Source organism: Drosophila subobscura, chromosome U (genome assembly GCF_008121235.1).
Source record: "Drosophila subobscura isolate 14011-0131.10 chromosome U, UCBerk_Dsub_1.0, whole genome shotgun sequence".
Lineage (NCBI taxonomy): Eukaryota > Metazoa > Arthropoda > Insecta > Diptera > Drosophilidae > Drosophila > Drosophila subobscura.
In genome coordinates, this window is record NC_048534.1 from 4,914,996 (window position 1) to 4,931,258 (window position 16,263).

The 16,263-nt window shown below is 42.4% G+C and overlaps 2 protein-coding genes across 4 annotated transcripts; one reads left to right on the forward strand and one right to left on the reverse strand.

Moving 5' to 3' along the window:
- Nucleotides 1-106: 106 nt before the first annotated feature.
- Nucleotides 107-16,263, forward strand: LOC117902614 (kinesin-like protein KIF14). Its single transcript, XM_034814126.1, has 2 exons — nt 107-1,652; nt 14,232-16,263. The coding sequence occupies exons 1-2, from the start codon at nt 222-224 to the stop codon at nt 16,149-16,151; spliced, it is 3,351 nt and encodes a 1,116-aa protein (XP_034670017.1). The 5' UTR covers nt 107-221; the 3' UTR covers nt 16,152-16,263.
- LOC117902618 lies at nt 4,306-11,637 on the reverse strand. Of its 3 annotated transcripts, none has more exons than XM_034814134.1 (2): nt 11,082-11,637; nt 4,306-4,518 (listed from the first exon to the last, which is right to left on the reverse strand). In XM_034814134.1, exons 1-2 carry the CDS (start codon nt 11,242-11,244, stop codon nt 4,355-4,357), a joined length of 327 nt encoding a protein of 108 aa, XP_034670025.1. In that variant the 5' UTR covers nt 11,245-11,637; the 3' UTR covers nt 4,306-4,354. The 3 variants fall into 3 exon arrangements, with proteins under 3 accessions (XP_034670025.1, XP_034670024.1, XP_034670021.1); XM_034814133.1 differs by lacking the exon at nt 11,082-11,637 and adding an exon at nt 5,800-5,951; XM_034814130.1 differs by lacking the exon at nt 4,306-4,518 and adding an exon at nt 8,564-9,754 and having other exon boundaries at nt 11,082-11,630.

Here is a 16,263-nt window from a genome sequence, read left to right on the forward strand (position 1 = left end):
GTATTCCGTCAGCATTCTATGGACCATCTCTAACGTGAGGGAACAGCGCTGACAGACCTTGTCGCCACACATGTTTCCATCAAATCAACCCTGTATTATATCGTTTGTGTCACATCGCTAGAAATTAAAATTTATCAACAAACGACGCCGCGCTTTTATTTGAAACTTTCTGCATTTCCATTGTTTTTTAATCATAATACCGCTCAATAATTAACTAAAAGATGAGCAACAAGAGCACGCCAGTGCGGCAGCGCATCCAGCAATTCCAAACACGCGGTAGCGCCGGCATGGTCCAGAAATCGACGCCGGCGTCAGATGCCAGCGGAGGACTGCGGAAAAGAGTCTTAACAAAGACGCCACGGCAGAGCAGCGAGGAGCGGGCACTCCTGAATACAGCGTTCAGCAATGCCGTGAAATCACCGCTGCAGCCTAAGCTAAAACCCACAGCCTTGAATGCTTGCTATACGCCATCCTCTCTTTATAGACCCACGCCCGGGAGGATGAAAACGCCGAGTGGAAAGTGCAGCTCGAGCAAGCCCAAGGACACAATGATGAACTCCTTTCACAGCGTATCCGAGGAGAGCAACATGATTGTGGCCGTTCGTGTGCGCCCGCTGAATGCCCTGGAATGCACCCGCGGTCAGGTCACCAATGTGGTGCAGGTCCACGGCACCAGCAACGAGCTCACCGTTCAGGCAGGCAGCAGTGCCGATGCCTCTGCCGGTGTGACGCACTTCTTTAGCTACGATCAAGTGTACTACTCCTGCGATCCCGAGAAGAAGAACTATGCTGGCCAGGCGAAAGTCTTTGAGGGAACAGCCGGGCCGCTGATAGAGACAGCCTTTGAGGGCTACAATGCCTGTCTGTTTGCCTACGGACAGACAGGCTCGGGCAAGTCCTACAGCATGATGGGCATAGAGGCTCTCGATGATGCCGCCTTGGATGGCGGACCACCACATGACGAGGCTGGGATTATTCCCCGCTTCTGCCACGAACTATTTCGTCGAATAGAGGCCGTCAAGGCAGAGCAGCAGCTCCAGGTGGAGGTGGAAGTCAGCTATTTTGAGATCTACAACGAGAAGATTCACGATCTGTTGAGCGTGCAGCATGCGGCAGCTTCTTCGGTGGACTCGACGCCCGTGCAACAGCAGCGACCGGCTCTAAAGGTGCGAGAGCATCCCATTTTCGGGCCCTATGTGGTGGATCTGAGCGCCCACTCGGTGGACTCGTATTCGGCTCTCCGCAATTGGCTGGCGGTGGGCAATTCGCAGCGTGCCACCGCCTCCACGGCCATGAACGACAAGAGCTCGCGCTCCCACTCCATCTTCAACATTGTGCTGAACCTCACCGATCTCTCCAGCGATGATGGCCTGTCCTCGGACACGGACTCGGAGAACGTGCCCTCGCTGCGACAGACGCGCAGGAGCAAGATCAGTCTCGTGGATCTGGCTGGCAGCGAGCGCATCAGTGTCTCCGGCTCGAATGGTGAGCGCATACGCGAGGGTGTCAGCATCAACAAGAGCCTCCTGACGCTGGGCAAAGTGATTGCTGCCCTGGCAGATGGACGGAAGGCGGGCGGCGTCCACAATGGTCCCTCCACGCCCAGCACCTTTGTGCCCTATCGAGAGAGCGTGCTCACCTGGCTACTGAGGGTGAGTAGTATTGCCACACCTTTTGATTATTATTATTATTAACTTGCTATCAATTGGGGTTATCATTTTGGACTACTTTTGACGTAAGGTTCGGGGGCTCATGCCTTGAAGAAATGCCCCCACGTTTCCCCATAGTTTCGCTTTATCAACACTTTCGCTTTGCCCAAGGGAGGGCAGGGGACTGTCTGCAATCACTGCGATTACCCGGAAAAGTAATCAGAGCTGGGAGGGTTCCCCATCCCCCCAACAAATCGTTGACCTGCAACCCAGAAAAACTTTCCAACATGACATGATGTGTGTGTGTTTTCCCGCCCTTTCAAATATTTGCATAAACTCAATCTTTATCGCCCTACAAATTTGATTTTGGGTCTCGTGATGCATTTGCTCTCTCGTGAGAGAGAGATTGTCATGAGAGATCTCATGTATCTGGAGCTATTGTCTCTCTACAAATATGATCTCGTGATAGTCGTCTGTCGTTTTTCTTCTCCATTTGCCACACGCGCTTTTGTACCTTGCTTCAACTTTATAATGGGGCGATTACGTTTTTGTGACATTTTAATGTTTGTTTAAAAAATTAATCCGTGTGCTAATATGTTGGAAAAATAGCGAAAGATTCCAGCAGACTTCTATGGGTACGGGAGGTGGCAGAGATAACTTATAACAGGCTACCTTTGAGATGCCATGGTGGCAGTTTTATTTGTCGACAAATAAAGAAAATCGCTTTAATATTAAATCATTTGGAGAATACCTTTGATCTTCCATAGTTTTACTTAAAAACTTTAACGATTCTTTTGTAATAAGATTCCCAAGTTTTCCCTTAATTATGCTTTAAGTTTTACTTATTTTCGCTTGATTAGCCTTACAAATATTTAAATTAGATCTTCTGCACCTCTTCCATAGTTTGTCCTTGCTTCAACTTCTCCTTTAATTCTATTTCTATATTTTATCATATAATTAAAACACACTTTTCAATATTTCTTTTTCCAATTCTTTATCAATATTCAAAGAGTAAGCCTCTTTATCGCGGGGACTTTTAAGCCGAATCGTATCAAAGACCTCCCCAACGACCGTGTTCCAATCAATTGTGTGTGATTGGGGGAGCTTCTTATCATATCTATTTTCCCGTATAGCTTGGCTTTTCTATTTGCTTATAACAATTATGGTCTGATGCAAGAGAATGGAGGGGCACGTGTTCCAGGAAAATTTTAGTATTCGACGCCAAAGCAACAAAGAATTAGAAAAGGTGCAGCTAAGGGCTTTAAATTCGCTACAAAAATTAGGATTAATTTAGGACTGGGTAAAGATTTATCGAATATATGTATGTCTACAATAATGTATCTATAAATGGCACTGCATAAATTCTGATTAATTCCTGGGAAAATTGGATAAGAGATTTTTGGTTTCACGCTTTCGTTTACCCTTGAGGAAAAAACATTGTTCTTTCCCGTCTTTCCCTTTTCAGTATGTTCTCTCTTAGAGTCGATTTTATAGTTAAAAGATAAAAGCCACTCAGTCCATGGAGCACTTTTAAATGACTTTCTGGAATATCTAGAATTGGTTGCAACTGTGTGTAAAACTGATGTAAGTTCTATGATATAATCAGGCCATGTAATCTTTAGTTTACTCAGAGCAGTGGCGGCTATAAACCATTTTTATATCATTTAGTTGCAAAGTCTTATAAAAAAGTAATGGGACTATAAGAGTTTGTTTGTTCTGGGAGCGGCTTTCGAGAGGTTTTATTACCTTTCTATTGAATTTGGTAGATATTTATCTTTCAAATTTGATACAAGTTTTAAAAGAAATTGCTTTGTGCTCCAAGTTTTTGGGTTCTTGAGTTCATTTTGAGTATTTAATCGTTTCTCAAGTTCAATGCTAGGTTGAGTTAGAGAATGTATAATTACTAAAATAAGCGTTTAGCAGCTATATAATTTAGTTAAGCTACAGATTTGTTGCTCTTCATCTATCATTAGTATTGAGTCTGTAGATTTAAACGTTAGCTTCATATAATGTTCAATAAAAAAAGGCTCCATATATTATATGCGAACCTTTCTTAACAATTTTGATAACCAAGTGGCTGCCAGATAGGAACGGAACCTTCCCTGTTAACCTTCCAGGAATAGCGACACTCCTATCTATTGGGACTTTGCACAAGACAAGATGTCGCATTTATCATTTAATATACGACGTAATTAATAATCAATTCCCATGATTCAGTGTGTACAATAATTACAATGTTATATGTATACTATTTTGTGGTGAAAGGCACTTGATTAAAGGGAATCAGAAGACAAGAGCTTGTCGAAACCAGTTCCACGAAGTGTTATTGTACCCTAGAATAGCCACCAATCAATATGGAAAGTTACAGTAGTACCCGCAGTACTCTTTCTGGAGAATCAGCTAGCTCCTCACATGTTTTGGCTTTAACTTGGCGCCCGCAGGCACTCGATGGGGTGTGGAGGAACCCTTGGGAGGCGACTTTCTCAATAGATTAATCCCCCGGCTTGTGCAATCCCCTCGAGGTGGCGCAGGTCGAGCGACCTTCCGCGTTGTCCCTCAACGATTATTCCTATATTCGTCTGTGGCTACTCCAGACGCCATATCTTTTCGAGTACTTTTCCTATCTTTTTGGTTTCAGTTAAAAATACTTTGTAGATAAAGTGTGTGTGTTTCTTTTGTTTTTATTTGTTGCTGTTCAGGGCGTACTAAAATAATATAACACTTGATAAGTTATCGCGTCTTCGGAGTTGGGACAACAATAATTTCAGTTGTTGCTGCTGCTGCTGCTGTCGCTTCTTGCCACATTTGCAGGCCGTTGGCTCGCACTTGCAAGTGCCTTTCATGCCCAATCTCTTGCCATCCTTATGAGCTGCAATAACAATTTGTAAAACAAATATATGAGTGTGAATTATTTATTAAGATAGCGTAGATATGGGTGGGTGGGGCAACACAAGACAATAAAGATTAGTCCAATTGCAAAAAAGGGAGAATCTGATAAAAGGTACAGAAAGGGAAGGGAACCTTGGGTACTAAGGAGTTTGTTGGACTTGAATTTATAGTTTTTGTATGTTGGATAGGAAATGGTTCATTGATTATGGTGCAATTAGCATTCGAAAAATTCGAATGCCCAGCAACACCAAATAGAAACTTGTTTCGCGACCGATGGGCCCTTCTGCATGACGCGCAACACTATGAAGATTGAGGATTAAAGAGTTTGAGTATATACTGTTTGGAAAACTGAATGTTATTTCTTACTAATGCATGGATTTCTCACTGATAAAAGGGTTTGATAGCATTGTAAAATACTTGAAAGTATGAAAAAAAGTAGAAAATTCACTTTAAATATTCTTCAGTCTTAAACCCCTTCAACAATTTTATGGAACCCCCTACTCTCAAAAAGTAAAAAATGTTGCCCTGATAACACTTTTGACTATGAGATCATTTGTGGGGAAACAAATCTTAAGGTCAAGCACTCATGATTATATTATGAATCAATTAACAAGTAAATATTGTAAATTGAGTAGAGAGGTAAGAGATAGAGTATTACATGATAGGCCGCACGTATACACTCTGAGAAATCTATGAGCTGTGGAAAACGTAATACAAGCATGTGACCACGCCCCAATTTAGTAAATGCCTTAACACATATGAGAGTGGTTTTAGACAGGTTTTTAGTTGGGAAACTTGTTTGCAAATGGGAAAGTATCTTTGTATCTTTATATCACAGAAAATGTATTTCAGGTAATTGATGACAGATGCATATGGATATTATGGGTCAGGTAGGCTGGATTTTAGGAAGTTAGTTGGGTTTTCGGAACGACTTTAATGCGAATTTCCCACGGGATCAGCCATAGATAGTTTCACGGAATTTGATGTGTTTCCTTAATTAAGGACACATTAACAAAGTTAATAATCCAATGAACAGTCGACCAATCGAAATTTAATGAGTTCAAGTGATTATAGGTATAATTTTGTGGGTAATTGTGTGACATTTAAATGGCTTCTAAATTAGGTGTATGATATTCGTTTCGTTTACATTATGCTTAGGTTTTATATTCATATTAGGTGTATGATATTCGTTTCGTTTACATTATGCTTAGGTTTTATATTCAAAATTAAATATTGAACAGTTTTTAAACCATTTTTTCACCTTTTGAGTTTCCTGCTGAAGAAGTTTTCAGTTTATTCAGCAAACGTTTCATCATTTTGTTAATTTATTTGTGTAGAAAACAATTCAGGGGGAAATGTTCCAGTAGGTTTATACAATTTTCCAAACAAGTTTTACTTCATGTAAATATTTTGAATGTTGTTTATCCTTCTATGTGTGTGTTTTGACATATGGAAATGTATTGTAAATATTTGGCCCGACTTGCCTTCACATCACTGAATCAACTTTGAAACTGCACTGAGTGAATCCCAAGTTAGAAATTGTAATATGTAAATTCCCAAACCGAACTTTTGCTTGGGTTTCGAGTGCAAAAGAAAACCCTAGAAAACCGCAGTGCATGTGCGGTGAACGATTCTACGATTCCCAGGGTACAAGAACTGGTTTTATCAGGGGATGTGGGCTTCCAGAAATATCTACACAAATCCATGTGCAGTATACAGGGGAATAAAAGTGTTCTTTATATTTTTGGTAAGTATATATTTGAAGCGTGCCACCCGGCGACTACTACGTCACTTTCGAAGTATTTCTCAAAATTAGCAACACACTCGTGGCTCCACAATTTTTCAGATATTCGTCAGCCACGTTGACTGCTCCACAAATTAATGCTAATTTGCCGACTGCCAGCTGGGTGACAATTCATCCAAAAAACTCCATAATATTGCCTGAAAATCTTTTGGTTTTAATCACCCAAAAGTTATGGTCTAATTATTGTTGCTAATTGAACGGAAAATTAAGAAAATAAACGCCATACATGGCGAGGCGGAACGTCTGGAGCTTGTTAAGTCATCAAAGTAGGGGCTACCATTGTATTAGGGGTAAATGTGGTTAGGGTAAAAATAAAGTTAAATCGAGGAGGTTGCAGTATTTTGCATTTTTTGGGCAATAATAAGTACTATATAGTACATATGTATACCATACCAGAAACGATCGTATATCCTAAGTACCTATCAGGAAATCCTTAGAATATTTCAACCAATATTACAATTCAGAAGCTATTAGAGTATTTTTCAGGACATGTTTTTGTTTCCCTTAATTTTATGAACACCATAAATATTCTTTACGGCATTGTTATTTCGTTTCTAAAAATTCCTCAAGCTCTTATCTTCTTTTATATGCAGTATTTTTAAAGGTTTATATTTTGAGATATGTATACATGAACATAAAAATGCGACCCCTTTAACACGTTCTGCCTTACATAATAGCGTGTCGTTTTGTTTTCGGTTCCAGTTTCCGCGCACAGAAAAAAATAATTGTAATACGAGAGCTCTTGCTTATAATAATAATACATATTTGTTCGCCCAATCGCCCCCTACTGCTGTATTTTAGTTCCATTCTCTCCATTCTGGAAAAACTAGTTAACATTGAATTTAAAATGAATCAAATTCATTGTACAAACAAATTGCATTTATGGCTTCCCTGGCCTGCCATGTGTTGTTTTTCTCAACGCTTACCCGCTCTACCCGCAAATGATATTCGTACGCCCCGTGTATACCATACATACGTATAGTACATTATTTATACTCGTATTCCAATAGCGTGCTGTTGTGGTATTCATTAATTTGATCACCCGGTCGGGGCCTTTGGAGAAAGAGCAATTTAAATATGCAAGCAATTTTTGTGTTGTGGGCTTGTACTTGGAGTGCGGTTAGCTCTGAGCTCATCTGTTCTGTTTGCTCTAATTCAATTGAATCCACTTGAGTCGAGGTTTAGCTTAATTGAGGTTATATTTGGGGCAGATTTCGCTTCATAGAAATCCCAGGAAAACCTTCATTGCACATGCACACTCTCAGGCACAGTCAAGTGTCAAGGATGTCTTTTATTTCTGGGTCATGTAACCGTCTCAGGGTTGGGTATTTATGGGTAAATACCTGACCTTAGCCATAATACAATTTCTTGATTTTGTATTTAACTTTTTATTGCAGCCGTGGGACTGTTGTGTGTAGAGTTTGTCTCCAAAAGATTAACCACAATTAGCAAACTGGTGCGAGACGGAAAGATTTCCGAAAAGATTTGTTTAAACAATTAGGGAAAAGGTTTTGTGGAAGAAAAACTAAACCAGTTCCGATGGGAACCTACCTCAATGTAATATATGCCAACTAGGAACAAGAAAGAATTTGAAGAATCATGTTGAAACTAGTTCGAGGGAAACCTTCTATCATGAATAATTTCTGAGGGAATTCTGTGATGCTTTTATTAATCTCAAAGACGGACTTTCACCTTTTGAACGGTGTCAATTGTGTAAGAATAATCAGATATCTTCGAACTATTAATCTGGGTTCTTTGACTCTCTGAAACGTAATTCTAATAAAATCCAGAGCTCCCTTTTCCTCTTCCCATTTGGTAGACATCTCCCTGAGTCAGCCGTTAAGTTCCATATAATATAACCAACAATCACTTTTATAATTTATATAATTTTGCATGTTTTTATTTTTGTAATATAGTATATCTTTTAAATTAAACATTAATATATAATATTTATGATATATAACATTTTTTTTGTAAATTGAAAATTTTCTCAGTACCCGCAAGCAAATTCTTCAAAAATCAATAATTACGCTTAAACCGACTAAAGCAAATGTTTAATGGTTTCTTTCTTTGTTTTAATAATCTTTCCGTCTTTTGGATTGCACAGTATTTTCGGGTATGAACTCGACATAACATTATATTATATTTTTTAGTTTATTTCTCGGTAGTTTTAATAACAAAACAAAAGCATTCTTTAACTTGGCATAAACTTTTTTTTTTAAATTTTCAACACTAATATATAATAATGTATTTTGACCCAAAAAACACTGTGCAATGATCAGTTTGGTTTTTGTTTTTTACAATAAATACATAGGAATGTCTAATATAGACAAGGATATAATAAAAAGTCGGGGGTCCAAAGCATATGTTCTCGTATAAATGGGCGCCAATGAAGTATTTCTTCTTCCGATTTTTTGTTTGTTGGGTTCTCTAAATATATAGCTATACGCGTAGATTAGATTCCTGTAACTGATCCAATTGTGGGGGAAAATTATAGGAAAAACTAAACACAAATTTTATCTGTTGCTTAAACATTTTCTACTTCAGTCTCGTGTACGCAAAATAGAAAATTATTTTTTCTGGTTTTCTGGTAACATCTTTTTTGCTTCCCTTGTTATGTATTTTTTTTCTCTTGTTTTTTTTCACACTTTTTCCACGTTTTTCCTTAGTTGAAAGCGGGAGGGCAGGCAGGTTTTTGGTTGTTTTTCCTGCTTCTTTTTTTGTTTTGTAAAAAAAATGTTATATAAGACGAAGAGTACTTATGGGGGCATAATAATAAGAGTAAACGGTCTTGTAAATTGGTATCAAGTTTTTTCGGGCTTGTTTTCACTTGTAAATGGTAGTGTATTTTGTGTGTGTCGGTTGTCGTCATCAGACGCGGAAATGCTGGAGCGCCACTGTGGGAAGGGTACAGTTGCATCTTGATTATTATAGTTGTCTCGCTTGCTCGCTCGTTCGCTTGCCGCTGGCACAGGCAGCCTTTTCTTTGTGTGTTATTTTTGTTTTTACTGTTGCTTTTGATTTTCTCCTTTTTACAGTTATAATATGGCATTGCGAATTGCAATTGTTGTTTTTGTTTGGCTTTTTCTGACGTGTCTGTCTGTTCTGTGTAGTTGTCTCGCTCTCTCCCACTTTCTCGCTGTCCCTCTGTCCCTTTGTCCTGTCTCTCACACCTTGCAGCTCTGCTGCGTGGGCAGGACTGACGCCAGCACTGGGGTCTGCTGCTGCACCCCCTCATCCTCGTGCTCGTGCTCATGCTCATGCATCTCCTCCTCATCCTCACAGATGCTGTCATGGTGCTTTCTCTGCTGCCGCTTACGCATGTAATTGATGAGTGGCCGCTTCTTGTGCTCCTTGCAGAACGGGCAGTCCTTGCGCAGTTGTTTCTCCGATTTTGTTTGCTTGAATTTCTCTGCAAGTAAAAGAGTGGGTAAACCATGGGTTAATTAAGGATTAACAGACGGCAGTTTATTATGGAGAACTTTCTTGAGGACTGTCCTCACCTTACATAACTACACCTTCGGCAAGGCCATCCAACTGGACTTTCTCTCACGCACTCCCACACTCACTCTCTCAATTCTCTTTCTTCTCGTTTTGGTTATTTTTTCCCCTTTCCACTTTGTGGCCTACGTGCTGTCGACCCTAGCGCCCTCTTGGGCTGCCAGCTGATTGCCGACGTGACGTAGATGGTGTAGTCAGCGCTGCTCCAATCTCAAAATGCCAGATGACCCTGTGACACACACACACACAGACAGGGTGCCTCTGTGTCTTTGATTGCTCAATTGCGAGAGTGTGACAACTAAATGGTTCTCATTGATTGAAGCAAAGCCGTGCGGATATGCTATTTATAGCGTATAAATATATTATAGCATATCTGATAAGCGACCTTGTGCCCGTGTTCTGTCAGGAATTGTCGCATTCTGAGGTAATCTCTACCCTGGACTGGATTGTGTGGCAATTGGCATAATTAGTCATATGATGATTATACAGACAACAAAAACAGCAGCGCACTTCTCTCTTCTCGCACACCTGAGATCCATTATTGCGCCTCAGTTTTTCACACAAACACATTCCGAACCTTTTTCTTTTGCTTATTTTTGTCTTTATGTCCAAAACAGAGCGACCACCTGCTTAACTTTTTTTGTGAGTCAGTAAGTCTCAAGAGAGGTACAGTCTCGGGCTGTCTATCTTTTTAATTAGCATTCTTTGTACAAGCAAAAGCGGATGCACGCAGACTGGACTGGACTACAATGACCTCCATACGAAGTGATTGGCCATATGCAGAGTTGAAACACCTTTTAAGAGTCAAATCTTTTGTTATGATATCCAACTACGTTTTAATTTTGACACGCCGGAAATTGTTGTTTGGCCCTGTCTACGTGAGCGAAGTTTTCTGTAACAAATTGATTCCCCGCAATATTTTTTTGCACGGTGATTTTCTCAGGCTGCAGGGAAGGAGTACTGATAAGCGGATATTCTCAATGGACACCCTGTGTTTATGCGCAAAATTTTAAGGCGTGTTCCCCACCATACACACACACAGACTCATAGTGAATTCTCACGGACAACGCATACATGGACATAAAATCAGGCTGTCTATTTTTAAATTCTCACAAAAACAACATACACTATACACGCAATAAAATGGGGGGCTGGTTTTCTTCGTTTTTGTTGTTGCTTTTAAACATGTTTTCAGCGCTCTCAGTGGCGCCGACGAAAAGCTCTTGTTTGATAATTACCTTGGACGCGACTGTAGGAATCCTTGACGGCATAGGAGGATGCTGTGCTGGACGACTCCAGTGTGCCATACGGGAACTGCTCGTAATCGCGGTAATAGCCGCTGCGCATGGACCCGCCATACGACATGGTCGAATCGCTGACACAAAAGCCCCAAACATCCATAATGGAAAGGTGCCTAAAAGGTTTTCCTTGTGGTGGGTGGGTGGTAATGGGAATCTCTGTCTATCTCCTTTTCGCAGTTGGCGCGCGTTGTGCGAGGTCGTTTCACTGTGTCTTTCTCTCACTCTCTCTCTGTCTTTTTCTCTTTTTTGAGGTTCTTTTGCGAGCAATGAACTCGGTTTGAATCACTTTGTTTTTGCAGTGTCTTTGTTAAATACGCGTATTTAAGCACTTTTTTGTTTGCGTGTGTGTTGTCTGTGTCGACTACCCCGTCAAGGTATGAGCCAGTTTTTTCTTACATTTGCATTGAACTGAAATGCAGTTTTCTTCGAAATTTCATCGGATTGATTCGATGTGTTTTCTTGTGGAAGTCTCGGCTGAAACTGAGAGCCGAATGCCAGAATTACTGCATTTTTGTAGCGGTTCGGGCTCGTGGCTTGTTTTGCCGACGACTTCGTGTCTCGCTTTTGCGTGCGTAGCGTGTGCATACCCTTAAAGAGAGAAAGTTGTATACAATTTGTGAGCTGTTTGTAACAGTTGTACCGTAAAGCCAAAAGGCAGAGTTCGTATCTCCCGGTCGAACTGTTTTCTCTTCGCACAAGGTGTTTGGGCATTTCAATGGCATCCCATAAAACTATAATTTAATAAATAATATCCAGTTGGATTCGACCTAAAGGGTATAGAATCGTAATGTTCCAAACTTATTGCTCTTACTGGCCGTTGTTTATCACGTATGTGCCCGCATGGGGCTGTGTGTGTGCTGTTGTTGTGTTTTCGCGTCTCGTGCTTTGTTGAAGCTTCGCTGTTCTGCCATCCCGCTCTCGCCGCCTGCTTGCATGTGTAGTCAGTCTCCCCTCCATATACATACCCACATGTGTGTAGTGCTCTCTCTCGCCATTAAGTACAGGCGCGCTCATGAGTTACCGTGGTGCACAACGTTTGGTTTTAGATGGAAACCAATTTCCATATGATTCACGTTGTTTTAGTTTAAAAAATCTTTAATAAATGCTAATTGTCTTAGGGCATGAAAAATATCGTTAATGTTGGAAGTTTTTCTTATTAGCAACGAATTGCTAATACCATAAAAGCTGACGAAAATTTGTAGTCATGAGATGAATCTCAAATGACCGTTAAGCCGGTGTATTGAATACATCTCTTTTAGGTTTTGCTAATCACCGTCTAGACTGTATGCCTGCCATGCGCTTTGGAAGCCTTATTTCTCTTAAGATATTCAGTTGTCAAGCGGTACTTTTTGATATTTGTGCTGTGTCAGGTTGGGGACTTCAGTTCATGGAATGGGGACGATATAAATCATCCAAAAATCAATTCAATCTCGTTTTTAATTATTTTAATTAATTAACATCTAATTCTCTGGCCGTCGGCAGCCTTCAACAACTAATCTGAATCTTGCATTTTTCAGTCTGTGAACATTTGTTTGTTAAATTTGATTAAATTTTAGTGTTAATAAGTACCTACGTCACTTTGGCCGGTTTAAATTAATGTGTTTGTTGTTTTTCGGTATCAAACGTACCACGTATTAGCAAGTTTCTGTGGTTTAAGCCTTTGGTACCCACGATATTTGGTCAGTAAGGGGATCGTGATACATTTCTAAAGGTGGGCGTATGCACGAAAGCTATATTTAGCCACCAAATTTGATTATATGGTACGATTTGGTACGTGGATGACTAACTGAGATTTCCAAATATTCATTGATTGAATATTTTCGGTGAACGGCGTGAGTTTCTGGGTTCAGCCTCCGTATATCCAGCGAGATATCGCCATTATGCCATAGTGTAGACTAAACTGTGCGCATGTAAATAGTTTGAACCCACTGTTCGTTCCCAATTAGCTACTCCTACGCCCGCTGCTGCTGCTGCTGCTGCGCAGTTTTTGTAAACAAGCTTTTGTGAAAGGTATGCAGTGTAGGAGGGTATGGCAATTCCGCTTGTCGGTGCACCCACACTCTCTTTAGCTGTGTCGTTGTGTTAAGCTGGGAGCATAGGCACATGCGTTGCCTTACCTGTTGTATCAAATACCTTTGCTCTCTCTTTCTATTTCTCTGCCTATGTCTCTCCGCGGTGCTGACCTGCTTAATCAAACAAGTGTCTTTTACACATCCCACACACTAACACTCACACAACCTAATATGCGTACTAAATACTAACCGTACTATGCAAACATACATACATACATAGCTGTGTGTGCTCATATATGTATTTAGTTGGCACAATAACTAAACTCGGGCTATCTCTTTCTGTTCATTGCACTTATTGATAACAGTTCAACGTTAATGATCATTAACCATTGGCTTGGGTTGCGTTGGGTTGTCTTTGCCAACGGTAGTTTAAGGTTTGTTAGAATGCCGCAAACTGTCCGAAGCCTTATCATTGACACTCGCATTATCTTTGCCTGATTATGCACATATGTACATGTACATATGTACTTACATATATATGTATGTATGTATGTATGTACATATATATGTATACATTAGCATGTTTTTGTTTGTATTCATAAGTGTGCACTCGAAGGTTTGTTTGTGTCTATTTTTCATTACTTAAGATTTCCAAGCATCTACTCAAGTGACCAGAGAGCTATGTATAATGTTTACATTATACACATGAGGTACCCTGTACCCCGTAGAGGGGAACTCAAGGGTATATTAACCCTGGTATGTCAGCATTATATGGATGTAAAAATGTCGTAAAATCAACGAAAGATGAGCTCATGCACATTGGGAATAAAGTAAGAAGATTCTTGAGTACCTAACAAAAGGGTATCAAAAGCCTGAGCTTCGATTCGTTTCTCCTTTAACCATTGCCTTTGTTTTTGAGCCCTTTGAGTTTTTTTGATAAGAGCAATAAATAAATCGGCAGGGGGGCCTTCTTTTCTAATCAAAATCTCAAATCAGTTTGATATTTACATCAAACAATAGACTTTTCCACATCGAAAATGCAGAGCACTAAAATTTCCATTACTTCTCGCTGCAGGAAAATCTTGGCGGCAATTCAAAGACCGTTATGCTGGCTACCATCTCACCCGCCAGCCTGCATGCAGACGAAACTCTGGCCACCCTGCGCTACGCCTGCAAGGCGCGCTCCATCGTCAACCGAGTTAAGGTCAACGAGTCCCCGCACGACAAGATTATCAGGGATCTGCGCGCCGAAGTGGATCGCCTGAAGTCGCTGAGGAACGAGTACGAACGACAGCGACGATTGTCGGGCAACAACAGCAATCCAGCGCCCCGCAAGATCATCATAGAGACCTCTGTGGATGAGTCGGAGGTGGAGGGGCTGCGCCAGCAGTTGGCCGAACGCGAGCGGGAGCTGAGTCGTGCCCAGAAATCGTGGATGGAGAAGCTGCGCGATGCCGAGGATCAACGCAAGTCCGAGCTGCGATTGCTCAGACGCAAAGGACTGGCCCTGGAGCTGACGGCGGACCAGAAGCAGGCGTGCCTGGTCAATCTGACCGCAGATCCCATTCTGAGCGGCACGCTGTTCTATCTGTTGCCCCCTGGTCTGGTGCGCATAGGACGCGGCCGTCTGCCGGGGTCGGCCAACTCCCAGCCAGACATTGTTCTGGATGGTCCTCTGGTGGCGCTGCAGCATTGCAGCATCGAGCATGAGCGCAGCGGCAAACTGTATGTAATTCCGGGCAGCGAGGACTTTGAGACCTATGTGAATGGAGAACTGGTGGCCGAGAGACGACAGCTGTTCCACGGCGATCGATTGGTGATCGGTGGCTCCCACTACTTCCGCATATCCAATCCGTTTTGCTCGCACAGAGCCAAGGCCGAGCAGCTGGTGGACTTTCAGCTGGCTCACCAGGAGATCCTGCAGAAGCAGGAGCAGCAGCTACGCTCCGAGCTGGAGGCCGAGAAGCTTGCTGCTCTGACGCGCATCGAGCAGGAGCGTGCCCAGCATGCCAGAGACTTTGAGGAGCGGCTGCAGTGCCTCGAACTGGAGCAGTTCAAGTATCAGTGCAACAGCGAGATGCTGGAGACGGAGCGTCAGGTTTTGGCCCAAGCCCAAAAGGAGCAGCAGACGCCGCTCAAAGAGACGGGGGCTGTGTCCACGCCAGCCCAGAAGTCCACCCTGCTGGAGGACATACAACGCATCATGCTGAACCCCAGCGAGGAGAGCCTACACAAGACCCAACTGATGGTGAAGGAAGCCACCCAACGCTGTCGCCAGCTGGGCGTGCAGCTGGAGTTTCGGCAAACCCAAGCGCCCGACGAATTCGGACTGCTGCGAACGGTGATACTGCTGCTGGACAAGCAGCGTGGCCTTAAGGCCGAGTGGCCCATTGCCCGACTGGGCGTCTGGCTGGATTTGCTTCGGGATGATCAGACGCTGAATGCACGCACGATCTTTCAGAGCGTCGAGGTGGACTGGGAGCCCTTGGATGCCGATCTGAATGAGACTCTGAGCGATGCGCACAATTCTAGTCGAATTGCCTTGAACCTGAGTGCCATGCTGAAGCAGCCGCTGAAGAGGCTGCTCAACGTCTCCACGAGTAGCAACACACCCAGACAGACATCCACACCCTCTGGCAAGACCCCTGTCAGTCCCTCGCCACGCAGCAAATTGGTACAATATACGAAGCGTCTGTTAACCTACGACCCCGAGGAGACGACCACCGAGGGCAGCCAATTCCAAACGCTCGTGCAGCAGGAGCTCCAGTTGATGCAGGGATCGGCCCTGCGGCTGAAGCGTTACTGCGAGCACGCTCTGCATGAGCGCGAAAACCAGCAGGACAATGGAGTCCTAGCTGTGAGCCTACAGGAGGCTCTGACACGACTGGACAGTGTGCTGCACGGCATGCGCAGCTCACTGGCACAATGCGAGGCTGCAGCCGGTGCCAGCTCACCGACAAAGACACCGAAGGCCGTGCGCTTTCTTATCGATTGACTTGACTTGACGCTTAGTTCGCACCTTGAACTACATTTTAACGTTGCAATGTGCTGCTTGTGTTTTTGTTTTTATGTTTTTAAATATATATTTTGTATATTGGTTTTATGAA